Consider the following 21,446-nt stretch of genomic DNA (forward strand, 5'->3'; position numbering starts at 1 on the left):
GGGTTGTTGGAATGTTGTATTTTATTCACAAATATATGGAAAGAAAGCACACATGAAAACACACTTATTGGTATTAGTTGCTACTAACTGGGTGAAGACCGGTCTCATAAGCACCTTGAGATATTTAGATGTTATTAAAAAAAAATTAAGTTAGTTGGCTGTCCCCAAATTCCCTGGCACTCGTAACAATCAAGTCCATAGTGCCGGTTCTGATGAACATCAAGGCACCCTGGAGTCCGAGACCTGTACAGATGGACGTTGGTGGTTTTAACGTCAAAGATGATTCATGCACTTCACTACAGATGGGAACCAACTGTTGAGGACAGTAATGGGATTTAAATTTTTAAAAAACGTGCATACAGAAATACACAGTATGACTAGAGGAAATGTAAACATTTTAGGTACACATTATGCTTCATTATCGAACCTTAACATTATATACATACACCAGCTGTTATATTCGAGGTGTAGCGTCGACTCCACAAAAAAAAAAACGCTATACGTGGTGTACTCCATAATTCAATGAACATGTATCAGAGGAATAAACTGGTACTCACAAAAGGCATCGTGTGGGCTATAAAAAGGAGCAGACTTTCTGTGGTCTGAAGGGGTTCGTGCTGGAGGACATTCCCGTGAGGAGAGGGTCGTGCTGGGCGTTCTGGAGACAGAACTGCTGCAGGTCGGCGGCGGCCTGAGACACCTGTGGACAGACAACTACAATTAGATTTCCTTTTTTTAATTCATATATACACGTTAAATCGTTGTGATGTACACACCGTTCGAGATGTATACTGAGTGCAACAGTTGGCTAAGGGATCACATTGTTGTGATCGTGAAGGTGGTGAGACCCCTATGGAACAGCCACAGGTCGCCATCGTCAGACTTTTTTTGGACCGTCGTGAAATAAAAGGCGCACTGTGTTTCACCGTACCTTTACTCTGTTGATGCTGGCCTCGAAGCGCAACTGTTGAACCACCTTCTTCATTGCCATGGTGTTTGATGATCCTGACATGGTTGGAAACTTAAAAGTGCCAGACAATCATACAGAGAAAACTTTGTTCTGCGGTTCTTCGCTTCCCTTCCTCAATGTTGCGTTTCCGGTCATTTTTATTTGGGATTCGTAAAGTCTGTGTGCATATTTCCACTGCGCCCCCTGGTGGAATAAATGCCTTTTCACATGCGATGCAATATTAATGGTTAAGAATATCTGAGCTTTTATCAAGCCCTGGCGATCTTGTGAATGTTTGTTGTTTATTTTGAAAGTCTCTTTTCAGTACAAACTAAACGAATTATGTATTATAATATAAAGGCTATTTCAGGAAAAGGGTTTGAGATTTACCACATGCATACACTGGCTTGTCATGAGCACCAAGGCAACACTGGTGTGAGCACTCTCTCATAAAGTCCATTCCTTTGCAGCCTCTTTTCCTTTGAGAAAAGCAAAGAGGGTTTGCTTTTCATCCAGTGGCTATTCTTGCTCTGGATTTCTTCAGCTGTCCCACACGGAAACCAATCGTTACTTTTTTAAAAAAAACTAGCAAATGAATATATGTATTTTTTTAATGTGCTAAATCAAGTTAATAATGGAATTATCATGCGAGTCAATAAGATATCTCGAGGAAAAAAGGCCAAAAAGTAGCAAGGTATGTGGACATGTTTATGATTGATTAAGGAACGGCAGGGTTTCTCGCAAATAAGACAAATCAATTTGCGTTAGTAAAAATAACATTTCAAGACAAATATATATCGATATTTAAGGCAGTGATTCATCCAAATGTTTCAATACGCTAACTTGATGTATATTACACCATTAGTTGGTGGAGCTCCATGTGCTTTATGTGCCTGATGACCAGTGGAATGGAAAGCTCAATAAAGTGCCCGCGGAGGCCATCGAGAGTTTCATATCTGCAGGTTTTATCAGGTAAGAAATGTAGTTTGGTTTACAGTGATGCATTTGAGTGAAAATATAATAACCTTTCCTGTTCTATTGTTTCTAGAGTATATCCCGATATAACGCTAAAGAATCTAAGGAGTGAGCTTGGCATTTTTCTGGGACCAGAAATAAGGGTCGACAAATTCTCCTTCCTGAAATGTGTCGGTCGCAGTTTAGCGGTGGTGGGTAGAATGTGCTTCAAATGATAGTCTTCTGTGTGCGTTTGAGTGATTTAAAGAGGTCCTATAAAATATCACAACTGTATGTTCTTCTATGTTAAAGGTCAAACACGAACAAGAGAGGGACCTAAAAGTGAAAACATTTGCTCCACCATATGTAGGTATCGTTTTTTTCTTTCTTTATCAAATTGATGTAGGCCAAGGTCAAATACAATATTTTCCTTTTCTTTTGACCTTTAAAATGTATCATAAACTACGCTATTTACCTCGAACTTTATCCTCCTACACTAAACATCAATACATATCAAATCATTGTAGACAATTCAACTTAAAATAAAATATGAATGTAAATATGTAAATATTCTAATAAAAACGAATTCCTGGTTTGTTCGATTGAAAAGTAACTTGTGTCCCATTATACTCATTCACGTTGTTATTTTTACTTTAACTAAAGCATTCAATTACATGAGCTATTTCATAATTGGCATAGACTTACTGACACTTCTTACGTACAGCTTTTGGTCATTCAGAAATGACTCAAACTGAAACATGGTTTCAATCAGCAGAATCAGTTTAAAGGCCTGTGTAAGAGGTAGATTGAGCCCAGATCCAAACATCGCTACTACAATGCCTACTGCTCATATTGTGTGGAGGCCTACACAGATTTGTTCTGTATTCAGTGTTTTATTTTTATCTGAGCTTATTTTTCTTCTGCATTTCTACTACTCATCCTCCTGTGCCCTTTGCTGTGCTACCCAGAATTCCCATGTGGAATTCATTAAGTACAATCATCTTATCTTAACTATAGCTTAAAGGTGACACACGTATTATACCACCAGGTGTTAGTGTAATAAGGCGTTTTGAAAATCCGCCTCTTCTGACATCACAAGTGGGCGTGTCCACCTAGATGTATGCGATGTCAGAAGAGGCAGATTTTCAAAAAAGGCTTGTAACGGCTTATCACACTCACACCTGGTAGTATAATATGTCACCTTTAAACAAAAGCCTAAAGCCAAAATCGGACCTCTTCTCTCCGCAGGCCGCTCAACCAGAGCTCTACCTGCTGGCCGTGGAGGTGAACCACGGCAGCGTCTGCTCCCAGTCGCTCACTCTGGACACCCGCAGCAGCTCCCCGGACCACCAGGCCTACTACCCCCACAAGCCCGGCACCAGGACCACCACCAAGGGACCGCCCGTCAGGCTCCCCCTGATCCCCCAGGGTCCCCGACGCTCGCCCCAGACCCCCAGCGCCGCAGACCACGAGGAGCAGCAGGAGGAGGAGGAGGAGGAGGAGGAGGAGGAAGAGGAGGGAGATGAGGAGGAGGGGTTGGGGGAGGAGGAGAGTTGCTGCTCCACAGAGGGAGCGAGAGAGGGGGCCGGGGAGGGGGGCTCCTCCCCGAAGGCTGACTGGGCAGAGGAGAGGAGTCAGAGGAGGAGGTGCAAGAACCCAAGCAGGTCACCGCATGATATACAAAGTAAAGGTGAAGAAAACACATATCTCATTGATCGGAGACTGATTTGCATGTTTCTAACGACGTACATTTGCCACGTAAAATACGCTCTTTGGATATTCGTTCTTGCCAAATATTTGGTGAAATCTAGCATTTCAAACGCATCAAATGACTTGAAGCGGACCCTGCAGCACGTCATTGACTTGTAATACATGTTTGCAAAGTGCAAGACAAACAAGCAAACGTATTTAACACCATTTGCCACCATATCTACATTTTAACTCCTTACCAGACGGTGATCCAGCCCAGGTGAAGGGCCTGCCTGGGCGAGAAGAGATGACAGGCTGTAAGAAAGACAAGCTGTCCACCAGACCGGCCAAGGACTCAGGCCTACCAGAGTCGCTGGAAGACAGGCAGTCAGGCTTCTCCTCAGACAGGTGCTGTTCGCAGACGCCCCTAATATTTATTCCTCACCAAACCATTATGGCCTGTCTAATTCTGCATCAGCATCAGACTACTACCGTAGTACAGTTGATTGTGAAACTACAGTTTCTTAACGCTTCATCACAGATGTCTGATTATTGCAGGCTCAGACCATCAAAAGATTTACAGACGAAGATGCTGGCGGGAAAGAAGCCGAAACCAATGGTACGAGATGTCCTCTTTTTATTTGACATCGACAACATGGTCTAAAGTTTAGTCTATTAAAGAGGCAGAGTTGTCACGACAACACCAGACTCAAGTGTTTTAACAAGCCTTCCAGAATCTTGTAAAGTCCAGGCCTTTACAATAGGGCTTTGGCCATTCACCAAGTTCCCCGGTCAGTGACGTGGGGGTTATATGTAACGTGGTCAAACAACACAAAGACCCGATGTATCCATGACGTAAAACCAACCAAGCCACCCTCAACCCAAATGCTGCCTCACTTTGTGTGTTGTGTCTTTTCATAATGTGAGGTTCCAGAGAGTCTGGGAGTGTCCTCAAAGCCTATGATACAATACCGCTCTCAACCTCCAGCCTCTGCTAGGACCCTCACCACAAACGTCCCAGCTGGTACTCCGCTTCTTCAGAATAACAGTAAGATAGTGTCTCAGTTCTCATCCTGGATCAACAGCACTGGACTGTTTAAAGGGCTGCTATTTTACCACCAGGTTCGGAGGTTGAAAAGCAATTACAAGCCATCTCAAATTCTTCGAATTCCGTTACATGTATGATAAATCAACCACGTTGGCTGATACAGCCAACATACATTGGGGTGGACAGTGCCATGTGTGAGACTATGGGCTAGTACAGTGCCAACAGAGACTCTTAAACACCAAGGATGTTGCTGACATGGGTTGCATCTCTCTGTCTCAAGGAGATGAACTTATTGAGGAAATCAAGATGGTGAGGGAAGAAAGGAAGCAGCTTGAGTGGACAAGACAGGAACTGCTGAGGAAGGGGAAAGACTTATTGGCCCAAAACAGGAACCGTAGGAATCAAGGTCAGTTGAAGCAGCGACTCCACTTTGTTGCATGTCGTAATGCGGTTTGGCTTTTTGCCTAACTTTCGGGAAAAACAAATAATTGTTTTGTTAATTTGAGTAAATTTGGAACAGCTTAAGATTATAACAAGATTTTATCCAAAAAACGTAAAGCATAAATCAATATTGAAGTGTTTTCCTCCCTCTTAACACCACACTAAAGCTCGTGACAGTTGGAAAAAGAAGTATTTTGAGACAAAGAAAGCCACGGCACCAATGGAAGAGACATTGAGGAATTTGCGTCAGGAACTGGAGACATTTTACAATAAACTCCTGCACCAGCTACAGGCCAGAGACGGCAGAGGCCGAAACAGACATCAGGGAAGGTCCTCTACCAAGGTCTGTTGAGGAAGTCTTCCTTCATTTACTTCATTTACTACTTAAAGTTACGTTTTCTCAAAAAAAAAAATGTGGAAATTAATTATACTTTTAATTGACATGATTATCCAATAATAATTTCTAGCAAAATTATAATTCAATAATTCATTGTATTTCCTAAATTACAAAGTAAAGTCATGTCTATCTTATCATGTTTTACTTGCATCTTGTAATTTCCTTAACCTCACTAACCATAATCCCATCTGTTAGAATGAGCTCATCATTCAGATCATGACTGAGAGCCATGAAATTGACAACCTGAGAAGACAAGTAGAAGATGCCAAGATGAAACTTATCACAGAGATAAGGGTACATGATTATTGTTTATTCTCATTCATCATATATATATCTACACCCAATAGTATGAAATGTGCATTGAATCCGCAAAAAGGGAAAACCTTTGTATAAAAATACAACAAATGGATGCTGCATTGAAAAGTTTGATAATTGTTTTAGTGACTGCATATAAATACACCCTGGATGAATTAGGTACTAGTTATCAATGACAGTGATATCAAACAAACAAAGTGGTTGACATCGCTCCTGTCTGGCTCTCTCTAGTTAAGGAAGCAGGCTTCTGCCGAGCTAAGGGCGCTGAAGGCTGAGCTGGCTCAGAAAAAGAGCCAATCGACTCACACTGGACCTATGAACTCACAACCTTTTGGGCCAATCCCACGGAACAGGCCATACGCCCAGAAAGCTGGATGCTAATTCAATGTTTAGGTTTGGAATCCTACACATTTTAGCTGCACAGAAATGAGTGGGATGTCAAATTCTGTGTGAATATAAGCCGGTGCATCTTTCTAAAACAATTTTGTATTTGAATATGCATTGTGTACTGGATTTGATATCAAGTTATATTTAACTTTACACATGCTTATATTTCGATGTGGTCCTAGTATTTGCTAGTAATGTTTGATATTGTATCTTATCATTTTAAATATTAATTGTGAAAGGTGTTTAAAATGTTAAGTTTCATTACATCATTCATGAAACAACTTTGTTCAACAGCAAAACTTATTCTTTAATAAATCAGTATGAGGCAAATACTTGTTGAAACATATTTTTTTATTAAAAGCTTTGTTTTTGCGTTTCCAAGTGGCTGATTCAAGTGAGACACCCGACATGAAATACTGCGATCCAAAACAGCAATAAAGCAGAATAAACGTTGAAGTACAAACATATATTCCTGAAACAAACCCCTGGGCATCACAACCTCACAAAAGATTATTCTGACTTGGCAACAGATGTCAGGAGAATCAAGGCAGGTGTAAATTTGGCCCATTTAGCATTGCACAAGAGCATTCCACATCATTGTTGTCTGTTGCTTGGCAGCCTCATCAATGTAGTTGAGGAGATTGCCGTTCCACACGCCAATACCCCTCAGCCCTTTGCTTTTCACCAAGCTTGCCTTGAGGCAGATGCTCTCCGGATCATCATACCATACCTGGTGGATCTGTCCTTCATGGTCCTGAGAAAATGTACATGAAAATATATATTAAAAAAACAGGAACATCATTGTAAGCCAGCTGCCAGACACTAACAACAGCAAAGTTTTGTGATGCTAATGAGGCTAAGAAATGCTACCACTCGTGAGACGAATTCAATAGGACCATTTATATTGCATCTGTAAAGTGTTTTCTTGTGGTGTTGCCATAGAAGAAGGTCACTGGCACTCCAGACTACAAACCGTCAACAGAAAAGGCAGCGGGTTTTGTAATTTATGTTATTTATTCAGACTAATGGCCAAACACCCTGACAACTTTGAAGGACCAAAACATTAAAATAATCCAGTGCTGGACAACCTCTTCTGCCAAACCAAGAATGCAGTCAACCCAAACTTTCCATCAAATATAGATTGAACAAAGGCTAAGTTCAGAGCTAAATGTAGCATCATGGGCATCGAGCTGATTGGAGATGCATCCCCTAGGGTCATTTTTACCAGGCCTACCTCGTAGTTAAAGTACGGAGCTTGCTGCCCCTGGTCCCACAGTCGGCCGGTCATGGAGCTGTTCACCTGCTTCATGATCCAGCTGTAGGTCATCTGTTTACCCGCTGCGTCACTGCAGGGGGCTCCACGGAACGGGATCTTCTCTATAGAGCACACGCCGTCCTAGCGTGGTGCAGGACAAGACGCCACCACCAGCCCATTTTAGCTTTATTGGCCCACTTGCAAACCATGCACAATGCTAACTTTGCACAATGTTAACTGTTGCACATCTTCAGACAAACTATTCACAAAAGCTGCTCACTGTTCACCAGTTATGCTCAGTTAACACTACAGCAATTAACACTATGGATAGCTAGAGGACACTGAATAATCCATGACTGTGGTTTCTCTGTAGGGCTAATTTTGAACCGTTAAACGGAAAATGTCTTACCTTAGACAGGTTGAGGCATGAGTAATCATAACCGTACCACGGTACTCCCATCATTAGCTTTTTGGGATCTATCCCTAGATCCAAATATTGGCAGTAACCTATTAAAATAATTCCAGGTTAGCCTTTAAATTAATGAGTGCTTTGGCTTCAGCAGCTAAAAGCATATACATTCATGGGACGGCGCACCTTTAAGGGTTTGAGTCACTGGGGCGTTGGCCATTGCAATACAGTCCCCAGTGATCTGACTCTGCTCGTCGTAGGACATTACAAACAGCAGGTCACAGGACTCGGCAATAGTAACGTAGTCATAGCAACGCTTGTCTATGCAGTTTGGTGACCATGCGACATCAAATGAGACCTAAAGGTCAGAAAATAATAATTAATTAATTAATATACAGGGAGAGTTTAGGCATCTTACTCAAGAACCCCAGAGCTTATCGGTTGGGAGTCAAACACCCTAGACCCACACTGACCTGCCCAGACAATACATTAACAACGATAAGACACATATGCTTTTCGAGCCAGAAAGCATTGATAAAAAAATAACAGTCGATAAATAAAGGTCGATTATTTGTTTACGATGCTTCAGTATCTGCCCGACGCTTTCATTGGATTCAGCGTTGAGTGGTGATTTACTTATTAATAATAAACAAAATAATGATAATAAATTAAATTTGAAGGCGCCATCCTCTGCACTAAAGGACACAGTGCAAAGATACACAAAAGTCATTAAAAAGAAACAATAAGATAAAGAAAACTATTTTGCCCACTCACCTGTGAACCAGGGATCTCCCTGTGGAAGGCCTCTGTGCTTTCCTTCACCAGGCCTGTGAGAGCATGGTACTCCGCAGAACCAGCCTCCACTGCATGCTCAATGTCTATGTTGATCCCATCCAGGAACTGATTCTTGGCCAGGTTCACCTTCTCTGTGATCCAGGCCGTTCTGTTCCCCGGGTCCACAATGTATGGGAGGAAAACGTCACCTTGTGAAGTAAGGAGAATTGTATCGGTTGTGTGCAGGTTTTTTTTTACCCTTTCATTTGAGGTTATGGCAAACCTACTCGAAAGTGCATCTGTCATTTAAAAAAAAGTTGCCCTAATCTTGCAATTTAGGTAAAGATTCTGCTCTAAAAAAAAGTGTTTTTTATGACTTTTGTGTATCTTTGCACCGTTCTGCTCTAAAAAAAAGTGTTTTTTAGAGCAGAATGGAGACTAAAGGAGAAAATTTGTAGGCATCTGAAGGCAATGAAGGTGTCTCTCTTTTGCTCATAATCTCATTGTTATATTGTATTAGTTGACAGTTGGCAAAAAAATAACTAAAATGAAATAGGACAAATGGATGTTGATGGTTACTCTACCTTTGAGCACAACTCGTGCGCCTTTGGAATGTGCATAACACATGAGTTCAGGGTCATATTTCCCAAATGCTGCCACTGTTGTCACAATGCTCCAATCATAAGACTGCCATGCTTTTCGACCCACATCAAACACAAACACCTGCACAAAATGAGGAAAAGTATATGCCAGTCAACTGCAGGCACAACAAGGCAGAAACACGCATTGCAAGAGGAAGTATCAAAAGCCAACTTCCCAACAACAACACTGCTTGACATCTCTACCACTCCCCCTCTTTCGAAATACTGTTAGTTGTGACACTTTGATAGGTCAACAATCGTAATGTATAAACAGGCAGGAAAAATAAATAAATGACATAAAGTGTTAACGCATAAGTTTTAACGTCAGTGGGTTGGACACTTGTAACCAGTTATCTGTCTGCTGTCACAATAGAGCGTTTATTCAGGCTTCTGACCGCATATCGAAGTCCTAATTTATATTGTTGAATGTGATATACAAACGCAGCCAACCTCAAAGTCTCTTTCCTGTCGAATCTGATGACAAAGATCCGGGCTCTCACACGGACAAACGTCGGTCGTGGCAGCAATGCATATGGTTGAAATAAATGTGAAGATTGTCAACATTTTAAATCCTGTCATGGCTCGCTGATAGTCAGCTGATGTGAGGAAACTAACCACGTGACGAATCAACTCATGCATAATACGGAGTGCAATGTTGGACAGCTGAAATTGCCTACAATTATCTGGTGATTATACAAAAAAAAAGCTAAAATAACGTAGGAATGAAAATATGTATTCCACCTTAATCAAAGCTTTAGACTTTAATGAGCTTTAATTAGGAGCAGCCCTTCATACGCCATCGAATTAATGGTTTACTTTCCCCTATTTGGATATATATATTTTTTCAAATTATCAATTGCTTTGATAAATTAAATGTTCCTCACTTTCTTTAGAAACAGTTATACTACATATGCACAAAAGTCCTACATTGGACATACCAAACAGGCTGCATGAGCTGAACACAGGTACATATGAAATCAGTGAACCTATGAAATAGCAACATTTTGGGAGTTCGGCCTCTTGGTGGAGCCACTTCTATGACTGTAGACAGCTGAGCTTCCTGATTGGCTTAGAACCGACACTATTACTTTGGAGACATCAGAGCGAACACAACTTCGGACCCAATGAAAGTTTACTAACAGGCTGGGACATTCAATTATTTGCCAATGTCACTGAATCGTTTCCAGTTGTGAGCCACCTGCCAAGTCTTTGTGTACAATTGAGAAAGTAATAACACGATATTAGCCCTGCTTGGACTTCATAATTGGGCCTTCGTTTTAATTTCTTACATTGAAACACAAACATGTGTGTATGCTCAGTGGCCTTGAATGCAATTAAGGTATTTTGTGCGACATATGTAGGCCGAAGTAGTTGTAGATAGTTCAGGAAACATACTTTAGTATGTGTAGCAATCCCCCCCGCCCCCACCCCCCAGCACAGGACTCAACAACTGAAAGCAAAATGCAAAAACTTGGCAAGGATTAAATGAAAAACTGTTAGCTTTCATATCAGCTACAAAGCTACTTACGAGATAGGTTCAGAGAAAGCCCAAGGGTGATCAGGCCTTAGTCACTCTCAGCACAATATGATGCCTTATGCACCATACTAACTCCCATAATTAGCATGGTGATGCCTTATACACCATACTAATTACCACATGCATTTAGCACATTATATGAGAAGCCCTATGGTTGCCACAATGTTGCAATGTAGAAAACATATGCTAGAAATCCCTAGTAGGGCCAAGGTATCTGATATACTTCCACTAAATTAGCATTCTAGACAACTAACATCATCTGAGACCAATCTGTTAATTATCCAAAGAGTTAACACAAAACATGGGAAAGCAGGATTTAGATACTATGCAACTATGCAACTATGCAAGAGGATTTAAGACTTGCCCAAACTCTGACCACTTTGAAAACAAGACTGGAGACCTTTATGTTTGCTTTAGCTTTCTGCTAAATCTTAAATACACTGCATTTTTTACAATGCATTTTCTAACTTTGCCTTTGTCCATTTTCTTTTATTATTTAATTTTATTGTTTTTCAAGCACTTTGACTCTGCTTCGTGTATGAAAAGTGCTACATAAATAAAGTTGCCTTGCCTTGCATAAAGATAGTCAGAAAGTGTATTTGAATTTAATTTGAAATGACAGAAGTATAATAATATTGTGTTTAAAATACACCTCTATACTACTATCAATTGAACGGTAATGCCTTTTAAAGTATATATTAAAAAAAAAAACACTGTCACCAATTGTACTGCAAGTGGGTTTCGATTCAAATAACAGAATATATATATTCAAGATACTTGAATGCGACGAAAAAAGTTAAAAATACAGTTTCATACTAAAAGTATGACTTTTGAAAAAAGTCAGGTTAACCTAACTGTACTAATATAATTGATGTCATGACTTGGGACAACCTAGCGTCGGGCAAATAAAGACCAGGGGTTCTTGTTAATATTGCGAAATCCGCCCCAAAATGTTTTCCTTTAAAAGGCACCTCCCGACAACATCGTTCACCATTCCAGCCGTCATGAAGGTACTGGTCGTGCTAGCTCTTTCGCTGGTCCTTGTGGGTAGGCTGACCAAACATTACTAAACACAATTACTTATTGAGTTGATGGATTGTTATAGATTTGAGAAGGTACATTTTAGGTCGATTTTTCAGAAAGCAAGAATATTCTATAATTATATCATTCATATTTTACTTCTTTTTTTTTTGCTTTGTTGCAGTATACATTAATAGAGTTGTTTTTGAATGGGTTGTTTCGTTGACATTGTAAGTAATGTCAAAGCAGTGTGTCCATTCCAATTTTGGAATAATAGGAATTTGTTTTGTTATGGCTGCATGCATAATATAACTCTTGATATTTGTAATAATTATAGTTGGGGTTTTAATAATGTTTTGTCATAATCATTTCCCATCCCCTTCGCCATATTTTAAATTTTCTGGCACAAATGTCCTTGTACCTTTTTTTTTCTTTGCTAACAATTTTTTTTGTATTTTGCAGCTGGCATAGAGCTCAACTACGGTAAGAAGATGAGTCAATAACACATGCACCTGCAACATAAAATTGTAGTATTATCAGTTTTATTTCCTAGAAATGAATCTGAAAAAGTGGGGTTGTCTTATATTTGGGGTCCATCTTTAAAATGTCAATAGACATTCACAACTTTGTGGTAATAACACCTTTCATTTGACCAACTCAATACGGTATCTGCAAATATATTGCTACTACCTTCTTGGATGTGAAAACATTAAAGACAATAAATTGACTCATTGCCACACAAATCAGCCTGACACACAATTTGCTGTATGCTGATGACTGTTACTCCTGCTTCCAGCCCCAGAGTTTGCTGTAGGAAAGACCTACACATACAACTATGAAGCAGTCATCCAGGGAGGTCTGCCTGAAGCTGGTCTGGCCAGGGCTGGTGTCAAACTGAGCAGCAAGGTCGTCATCAGTGCTGAGGCTCATAACACCTTTTTACTCAAGGTAAATACTTTAGCATTGTTAATATATAGTGCATAGTAACATAGAACCATACTGAGGATAGGATTAGCAGGAATAAAATTAAAGAATGATAATATTAATATAATACTAAAATTGAAATGTGTGAATGTTAAGTTACTAACTTAAGTAATTTTCAATTGTCGTTGCAGGTTGTCGACCCAGAGCTCTATGAGTACAGTGGAATCTGGCCCACCGACCCCTTTGTTCCAGCAACCAAGCTTACCTCAGCCCTGGCAGCTCAGCTACTGACACCCATCAAGTTCCAGTATGCTAATGGGGTTGTGGGAACAATCTTTGCACCTGCTGGTGTCTCTACCACAGTGCTGAATGTCTTCAGGGGAGTCCTGAACCTCCTTCAGCTGAACATCAAGAAAACCCAGAATGTCTATGAGCTGCAAGAGGTTAGAGATTGTTGCATGTATTATACATTCATTTTCTTTATTTTTTCCTTTGATGACTTCATCCATTAATCGCTTCGGTATTTCAGTGCCACAACTTTGTCATTGATTTGTGATCGTTAGGCTGGAACTCAGGGCGTCTGCAGGACCCACTATGTCATCAGTGAGGACGTAAAGACTGAGCGTCTTCATCTGACCAAGACCAAGGATCTGAAACACTGCCAGGATTTAATCTACAAGGATATCGGCTTGGCCTACACAGAGAAATGTGTTCAGTGTCAAGCTGTAAGTTTCCTTGGTTTTCTTTGAACCCTCTCACCTTACCACTCACGCACGGGTGTCATAATTGTTTTGTGTCTTGTCTCAACAGCGGGGTATGGCCCTGAAGGGAGCCGTTGCCGTCAATTACATCTTGAAGCCAGCAGCTACTGGTGCGCTGCTCATGGAGGCAACTGCCACTGAACTCATCCAGTTCTCCCCCTTTAACATCCTGAATGGGGCTGCCCAGATGGAGGCTAAGTATGCATGAATGATCTTTAAAACAGAAGATTGATTTGATATCAATACTTGTGTCACACCTCTACCAAAAGACCAGGGATTGATGTTGTTGTGTTCTTTTCCACAGGCAACTTTTGACCTATGTTGGTATTTCAAAGACTCCGGTTCTACCCATTGCTGCAGCTTATATTCCCCGTGGATCCCTGCAGTATGAGTTTGCCACTGAGCTTCTCCAGACTCCAATCCAGCTCCTGAGAATCACCAACGCAGAGGCACAGGTGCTTAGCCGGCAAACAAAAACCACACCCAACCAAATCCACAATGCTTACAGAATAACCGTTTTCACATTGCCTGTCTTGACAGATTGCTGAAGTGCTGAACCACTTGGTGACTTACAACGTGGCCAAGGTCCATGAAGACGCTCCTCTCAAGTTTGTTGAGCTCATCCAGCTCCTGCGCGTGGTCAGCTACGAAAGGATTGATGCCCTCTGGTCTCAGTACAAGGTCAAGCCAGCTTACAGGTTAGTTGATAATAATATTATAGCCTGATCATGAATTTCTGCTTCCTTTTCCAAAATTGAGTATTACGCTATGGTCAGATGGATTACATCAGCATAGACCTTCTTGCAAGAAGTTGAGTGGCTCAGGAAAAAATCATGCTAAGCAACTGACAACAGACCCTGAATCACAGAAAACCTTTTTAAAAGTGTGTTTGGATTCAGAGGCTGGAACCAGGCAAATAATTTCTATCCATGGATCATGAAAACTGCTTCATGAACACCAAAGAAAATGCAGTGCCAACGTCCAAAAAGGTATACGAGAAATGTTGAACATTGTTTTCATGTTTTGAAGGCATTGGTTCCTGAACGCTGTACCTGCCATTGGAACTCATGTGTCTCTGAAGTTCATCAAGGAGAAGTTCCACCTCGATGACATTAGTGTCGTTGAGGCAGCTCAGGCTCTGATTGGCTCCATCCACATGGTGACAGCTGACCTGGAGTCCATCAAGTTGGTCGAGGTAGGACAGCCTGCCAAATGGTCCCTGTGTTTTTTTGTTTTTACATTTTGGAAATGAAGAAACCTCAATGATACATTATTTGGATCACTCCACAGGCCATGATCGCCCACCACAAAATCCAGGCCAATGCTGTTCTTCGTGAAGTTGTTATGTTGGGCTTTGGAACCTTGGTTAACAAATACTGCGTCGCAATGCCACTCTGCCCCGTTGACTTGGTGAAGGTACGTGTTTTTTCCTTCTATTTGTGTGCTAGATTAAGCGCAATGAAAGCCCTTTCAATCCCATCTCACCTTTATGATGTCTTTAACAGCCCATCCACAACCTGCTTATCCAGTCTGTTGCCAACGCTGACATTGACGGAGCTATTATCGCTCTCAAAGTTCTGGGTAATGCTGGCCACCCTGCCAGTCTTAAGCCAATCATGAAGCTACTGCCTGGATTCTCCACTGCCGCTGCTGCCCTGCCCCTGAATGTTCACATCGAGGCCATCCTTGCCCTGAGGAACATCGCAAAGAAGGAGCCCAAGCTGGTAGGACTTTGTCACAATTCCTGACAGTTGTGCTTTGAACGCACTATTCTGCTTGTTTGGTTCTAACCCTTCACCTCTGTTCATTAGATCCAGGATTTGGCCGTTCAGGTCTTTATGGACAAGGCTCTCAAGGCTGAAATCCGTATGGCTGCTGCCCTAGTGCTGTTTGAGACCAGACTCCCCATGGGTCTGGTGACTGCCATCGCCGACGCAACCCTGAAGGAAAGCAATCTGCAGGTTGCAAGCTTTGTCTACTCTTACATGAAGTCCATGACCAAGAACACCGCTCCTGATTACGCATCAGTGTAAGATGCAAAACCTATAATTATGATTCATCTATCCTCTATTTTGGGATGATATGAATGAAACTTAATAGCGAATGACATTGTTCCTCTAGTGCCACAGCATGTGCTGTTGCTGTGAAGATGCTGAGCCCCAAGTTCGAACGGCTGAGCCTTCGCTTCAGCAGGGCTCTCTACTTGGATGCCTACCATAGTGAGTTGATTATTATAACAAGGGTTTTCCTTGAGACATGTCATCTTGATCACACTTGGAACTTTACATGTGTTCTGTGATTTCCTTAGACCCCTGGATGGTCGGTGCTGCTGCCAGTGCTTTCTATATCAATGATGCTGCCACAGTGATGCCCAAGGCTGTTGTGGCCAAGGCCCGTACCTACTTCGCTGGAGCTTATGCTGATGTTCTTGAGGTCAGATTTCTTTATAAAAGTTGATGAATAATATCAGTGCACCAAATATCTAACTGTAGCCTGAACCTTCTGCATAACTTCATACTGGCGATGAAAGAACAAATATGTTCTGAATATGTTCATTAATAAATGTCAATTTTAATGTATTTTATTTCAGCTTGGTGTCAGAACCGAGGGAATCCAGGAAGCCCTCTTGAAGTTGCCCCAGGCTCCTGTGGACGCTGATAGGATCACAAAGATTAAGCACTTCATCCGGGCAGTAGGTTTCTGCCATCACTTCAACAGCAGACTATGAGTTCCACACACATGTCAAGCACCACGGTAGAGCTGACAATGATCTCTTTTCCTCAGATTTCCAACTGGAGGGCCACCGCTGTGAACCAGCCACTGGCCTCAGTTTACGTGAAGTTCTTTGGACAGGAAATTGGTTTCGCCAGCATTGACAAAGCCATCATTGATCAGCTTATCCAGGTAATGTGTAAGGTTACAAACCATTCTTAAGTAAATTAATAAACACATTTAACCAGAAGCACCGTTTTAATCAAGGCTTGTTTTCCATACAGGTGGCCACCGGACCTAGCGTCGCCACTTATGGAAGAAAGGCCCTGGAGGCCCTTCTCTCCGGTTTCTCCTTCCACTATGCCAAACCCATGCTGGTTGCTGAGGTGCGTCGCATCATGCCGTCCAACACCGGTCTGCCCATAGAGCTCAGTTTCTACACCGCTGCTGTGGCGGCTGCCACTGTTGAGCGTAAGCCCCAGAAACGAAACCTAACACAAGCAAAATATAGCATTGCAAATTTGACCTCCTTTTTCACTGACGATGTTCTCTGAATTACAGTTGCGACCACCGTGTCTCCTCCTCTACCTCTGAACTTTGCTGCTGCTCAGCTTCTTAAATCCGACATTGAGATCAGAACCGCGGTTGCACCAAGGTACGACAAAAAACAAAACAAAAAAATAAACGTTGGTTTCATTGCATACATGATCATATGCTAAATTTTATTTATTAATTATGAATATTATTATTACTGTTATTTCATCCATGTTCCGTCCCTTTCTGACCTCCAGTGTTTCCATGCATACTTATGCTGTCATGGGTGTGAACACCGCCTTGATCCAGGCTGCCATCATGTCAATCGCCAAAATTCACACAATTGTTCCTGCAAAGATTGAAGCAAGAGTTGACTTCATCAAGGGCAACTTCAAGATTCAGGCTTTGCCTGTCCAGGGTTTAAATAAGATCACAGCTGCAACGTATGTCATTTTTCTCTCTGCCGATCATTTACATAATAATTTTGTTAATTAAAAAAAAAAAGCCTAATGTTCTCTATTCTCTTGTAGTGTGGAGACCTTTGCCGTTGCCAGAAATGTTGAAGACCTTGCAGCTGCAAAGCTTACCCCAATGATTCCAGTAAAGTCCAACACATTGTCACGTGAAACATTTACTTCCAAGATGGCTTCCAGGTTGGCTTCTTTGACATCCTCTCTGGGTAGTGGATTGGTGAGTTTGGGACCTGCTCTTTGGAAAACACAAACAAATGCAATATTTACAGTTTCATAGTTTTAGAAACATTGTCTGAATATCATTTTGTGCTATTTTGTTTTTACAGTCCAAATCATCAGAAATCATTCCAGTTGATTTGCCTGAGAACCTCATCAGGAAGATCAACCTCAATGCTGCCTTTGCTAAGAAATTGTGCGGTGAACTTAAAACATTCGGAATCAAGGTATGCACCGAGATTGAATCCCGGAACGCCGCCGCCATCAAGGACTGCCCACTATATGCCGTTGTTGGAAAACATGCCCTCATTCTCGAGATTTCACCAGGTAAGTACAAATATTGAAATGATTACAATTATAAGACATTGGATTGCATATACTAAATATTTAAGTCAAATAACTTTTATCAACCATATGCCTCCAGCTGCTGGACCTGTGATTGAAAAGATCGAGGTTGAGATTCAAGTTGGCGAGAAGGCAGTGGAGAAGATCATCAAGGTGATCAACAGGAGCCAGGAGGAAGAAACCGTAGAGGAGAGGAACGTCTTGCTGAAACTCAAGAAGATCCTGGTTCCCGGTCTGAGGAACGCCACCAGATCTTCCTCTTCCTCCAGCAGCTCTAGTTCCCTCAAATCCAGCTCAAGCAGCAGTTCTAGCAGCCGCTCTTCCTCCTCCTCCTCCTCCTCCTCCGCATCATCCAGTGCCCGCGTGTCAAAGGTGATGCCTGTTTTTGGTCTCAATTCCTTGGCTTGAAAAAAAACATCGACATCAACATATGAAATAGATCTTTGTTTTGAAGTAAAAGTTTTCTAAATGTCTTCTTGTTTTGTTTAATTTCAGCAACAGTCATTCGAGATGAAGTTTTCCAAGATTCACATCCACCAGGTGTGTTATTTGTCATTTATATTTGAAGAAATATAATTATACTAGTAGTTATGCATAATGGTCGTTGCATTCATTTTATTGCCCTATTTTCTTTTATGTTTTCAGCATTCCGTTTCCGCAGGCAGAACATCAAGCAGAAGTAGCGCTGCCAGCTTCGAGGCCATCTACAACAAGGTGCGGTCATCAGAAAGAACCAATGCAGGTGATGGATCACATTTAACACTCAATGATTGCTGGTGCTAAGCCTACGCTTCTGTATGAATCATCAGGCCAAGTACCTTGCGAACGCCATCAATCCCACTGTGACAATCCTTGTCCGTGCTGTGAGAGCTGACCACAAGGCCCAGGGATACCAGGCCACAGCCTACTGGGACAAGCCGGCTTCCAGAGTCCAGCTGATCCTCGCTAACCTGGTGGAGGAAAACCACTGGCGGATCTGTGCTGATGCCGTGCTGCTCAGCTATGAGAAAATTATGGTAAAACCTTCATCAGCAACAACCCCGAATTCAGCTCCACTAACAGCTATCATCATTTTCTGTGTTTTGTATGCTTGAAATTAATATTCATCCTTTTCAATTAGGCCAAGGTTGCTTGGGGAATTGATTGCAAGGAATTCGAGAGCAAGATCATTGCTGAAACTGGACTTGTTGGTAAAAGCTCTGCGATGCGCCTGAAGTTCACCTGGGACAAGCTTCCAACTTCCGCAAAGCGCTATGCCAAGAAGTAAAGCCACAAATTATACCAACTTAATCACATCATTTGGCACTGACTGAATAGCTGAATGTATAATGTATGATTTTCTTCCTGATTAAGGCTGTCGGACTACCTCGGAAATGCTGCACAGTTGGCAGGTGTGGAAATGTCAAAGACTAAGAATTCTCTGAAACAATTGAAACTGACTTTGGCTTTGACATCCGACAAAACCCTGAATGTTGTGCTGAAGACACCAAAGGTAGGTTTATCTTAAATATAGTAGTTTGAAGAAATATAAAACATATAATTGTTATGTTCCTTTAATTCCTGGTGATCAATATCAAAACATTACTTTTGCTATACAGAGAACCTTCTACAAACTGGCTGTGATCCTTCCAGTCTACATCCCTGTTGGAAATACAGCTGATGAGTTGGTGGCCTATCAGAACAGTCTATCTGATAAGATTATATATGTGCTCACCAAAGCAAATGCAGGTCAGCCTCGATTTAAAATAAATGACTTTCCATATTATTTACTTTCTACAAAATAATGAAAACAAAATCCACCTTCTTTGATTAATCTGTCTCATTATGCAATAGCTAAGTGCACCATTGTCAATGACAAGGTGACCACATTCAACCAGCGCATCTTCAAGAACCAGATGCCTGAGTCTTGCTCTCAAGTTTTGGCACAGGACTGCACCGAAGATCTGAAATTCATTGTTCTGCTGAAGAAGGATCCGTTATCCAACAACAAACAAATCAATGTGAATATTGCTGACATGTGAGTAAATCCCTTCAGGGAGTTCATTGGACGTATTCTTTCATTTTTGATATGTGTATCATCGACACATGTATCTATCAAGACCCCTCACTATTTATTTTCCCCATCAGTGAGGTTGACCTAATTCCCCTGAACAATGACATCATCATGAAGATCAATGGAATCATTTTGCCCACTGCCAACCTGCCGTACCAGCACCATACAAGTACATTAGTAACACTGTGAACTGGAACTACAGTCCAATACTTGATAAACTGGTTATATTGTACAAATGACAGTTATACCTGTGATTATTGCAGACAAAATCCAGATCAAGAAGCTGGGTGAGGGCATTGCTCTCCATGCGCCAAGCCATGGTCTTCAAGAGGTGTATTTGGACGCCAACATGTTAAAGGTATGAAGAAAAATACTATGCAATTCACCATTTTCCTCTGCTATATGACACAAAGGAGGTTTCTTAACAGTGGATCATTCTGTTCACAGGTCAAGGTGGCCGACTGGATGAAGGGACAGACCTGTGGACTCTGTGGAAAGGCTGACGGAGAGGTCAGAGAGGAGTACCAGACCCCCAACGGGCGTCTCGCCTCAAACTCAGTCAGCTACGCCCAATCCTGGGTGATCCCTGCCGAGAGCTGCCGCGACCTCTCAAGTAAGGCCAGTGGATGATATGGCCAAGGCTTGGTTGAGTTTATTAGCTTGGTGGACAGCTACAAAATGTGTTTTAGCTTCAAACTGGGTTTTGATGTTAATCATTCGGTTGACTACAAAATGCAAATCATAACTTTGGATTTATTTTTTCTTCTCCTTCAGAGTGTTACATGAAGCTTGAATCTGTGAAGCTGGAGAAGCAAATGATCCTCCATGGAGAAGAGTCCAAATGCTTCTCCGTTGAGCCTGTGTTGCGCTGCCTGTCTGGTTGCACCCCACTGAAGACCATCCCTGTCACCATTGGTTTCCACTGTCTGCCCGCCGGTAAGTCAAAACCCCTTAAAGACTGTGCTTCGTTGTGGGGGAGGGGGCAGTCAGGATAGTCTATTGGTTGGGGTGTTTGACTCCCCAGCCTGAAGGCGCTGGGTTCAAACCCCAATATTTCACATCGAACCCGACATTCCTAGAGCCCGATTCCTAACACCTTACCATCTCCTTTCTAAGTAACATCTGAAATTCACTGGAGGTTGATTTTAATGTAAGGGTCTGCTAAATGATCAAATAATGTTGTCTTTATTGCTTTGTTCTCCATCGTCCCTGTAGATTCGAACATGAGTTTGACCAGCCTGAACAACATCTATGAGAAGAGCGAGGACCTGAAGGAGACCACCGAAGCCCACCTGGCCTGTCGCTGCTCAGCACAGTGCGCTTAAGAAAACGTAGCACACTATATGCTCCCTATTGTATTGTTAAAAATGGTAGTATGGAGGAGTAGTTGATATTCCTTACCCTACTGCATGTATAAGGTTTCTGTATTATATTCTAATAAAACCTGCATTCCTTTCAATGGCAGACTTTGGACATGAATTTTTTTGCCACTGTTTGTGCTCATCGTTGGAAAATAGACTCTTAACACATGACCATGAATATTGGGATATTCTTAAAAAAAAAAGGATCTGCAACCGAAAGACAAATTGCTACGCATGCTAAAGTATGATTC

General features: G+C 41.7%; 4 protein-coding genes across 5 annotated transcripts; 2 read left to right on the forward strand and 2 right to left on the reverse strand.

Moving 5' to 3' along the window:
• Positions 1-11: 11 nt before the first annotated feature.
• On the reverse strand, positions 12-1,087 carry LOC307078618 (guanine nucleotide-binding protein G(I)/G(S)/G(O) subunit gamma-5). 2 transcript variants are annotated; one of them, XM_079740518.1, is made up of 3 exons: positions 932-1,087; positions 558-700; positions 12-243 (listed from the first exon to the last, which is right to left on the reverse strand). In XM_079740518.1, exons 1-2 carry the CDS (start codon positions 1,010-1,012, stop codon positions 575-577), a joined length of 207 nt encoding a protein of 68 aa, XP_079596644.1. In that variant the 5' UTR covers positions 1,013-1,087; the 3' UTR covers positions 12-243; positions 558-574. The 2 variants fall into 2 exon arrangements, with proteins under 2 accessions (XP_079596644.1, XP_079596645.1); XM_079740519.1 differs by having other exon boundaries at positions 12-313.
• A 496-nt stretch (positions 1,088-1,583) lies between these two features.
• spata1 (spermatogenesis associated 1) lies at positions 1,584-6,174 on the forward strand (the record flags this gene model as incomplete). The annotated part of the gene is made up of 11 exons (XM_079739321.1): positions 1,584-1,643; positions 1,815-1,921; positions 1,998-2,115; positions 2,216-2,269; positions 3,152-3,332; positions 3,856-4,005; positions 4,581-4,616; positions 4,921-5,046; positions 5,249-5,424; positions 5,674-5,772; positions 6,025-6,174. The coding sequence occupies 11 exons, from the start codon at positions 1,584-1,586 to the stop codon at positions 6,172-6,174; spliced, it is 1,257 nt and encodes a 418-aa protein (XP_079595447.1).
• Positions 6,175-6,512: 338 nt separating this feature from the next.
• Positions 6,513-9,840, reverse strand: ctbs (chitobiase, di-N-acetyl). The gene is made up of 7 exons (XM_079740393.1): positions 9,710-9,840; positions 9,203-9,341; positions 8,619-8,827; positions 8,031-8,202; positions 7,845-7,942; positions 7,415-7,576; positions 6,513-6,934 (listed from the first exon to the last, which is right to left on the reverse strand). The coding sequence occupies exons 1-7, from the start codon at positions 9,836-9,838 to the stop codon at positions 6,749-6,751; spliced, it is 1,095 nt and encodes a 364-aa protein (XP_079596519.1). The 5' UTR covers positions 9,839-9,840; the 3' UTR covers positions 6,513-6,748.
• A 1,960-nt stretch (positions 9,841-11,800) lies between these two features.
• Positions 11,801-21,159, forward strand: LOC307077922 (vitellogenin-2-like; the record flags this gene model as incomplete). Its single annotated transcript, XM_079739438.1, has 34 exons — positions 11,801-11,843; positions 12,279-12,299; positions 12,613-12,764; positions 12,932-13,183; positions 13,304-13,465; positions 13,551-13,699; positions 13,806-13,956; positions 14,042-14,199; positions 14,531-14,696; positions 14,792-14,917; positions 15,007-15,225; positions 15,313-15,530; positions 15,623-15,720; positions 15,810-15,934; positions 16,092-16,193; positions 16,286-16,405; positions 16,498-16,684; positions 16,775-16,868; positions 17,005-17,190; positions 17,278-17,437; positions 17,547-17,763; positions 17,861-18,153; positions 18,277-18,321; positions 18,427-18,495; positions 18,591-18,797; positions 18,902-19,044; positions 19,135-19,273; positions 19,380-19,509; positions 19,615-19,798; positions 19,909-20,003; positions 20,098-20,192; positions 20,282-20,447; positions 20,609-20,770; positions 21,050-21,159. The coding sequence occupies 34 exons, from the start codon at positions 11,801-11,803 to the stop codon at positions 21,157-21,159; spliced, it is 4,944 nt and encodes a 1,647-aa protein (XP_079595564.1).
• Between the last annotated feature and the right edge of the window lie 287 nt (positions 21,160-21,446).

Source organism: Pollachius pollachius, assembly GCF_949987615.1.
Source record: "Pollachius pollachius genome assembly, chromosome: 7".
Lineage (NCBI taxonomy): Eukaryota > Metazoa > Chordata > Actinopteri > Gadiformes > Gadidae > Pollachius > Pollachius pollachius.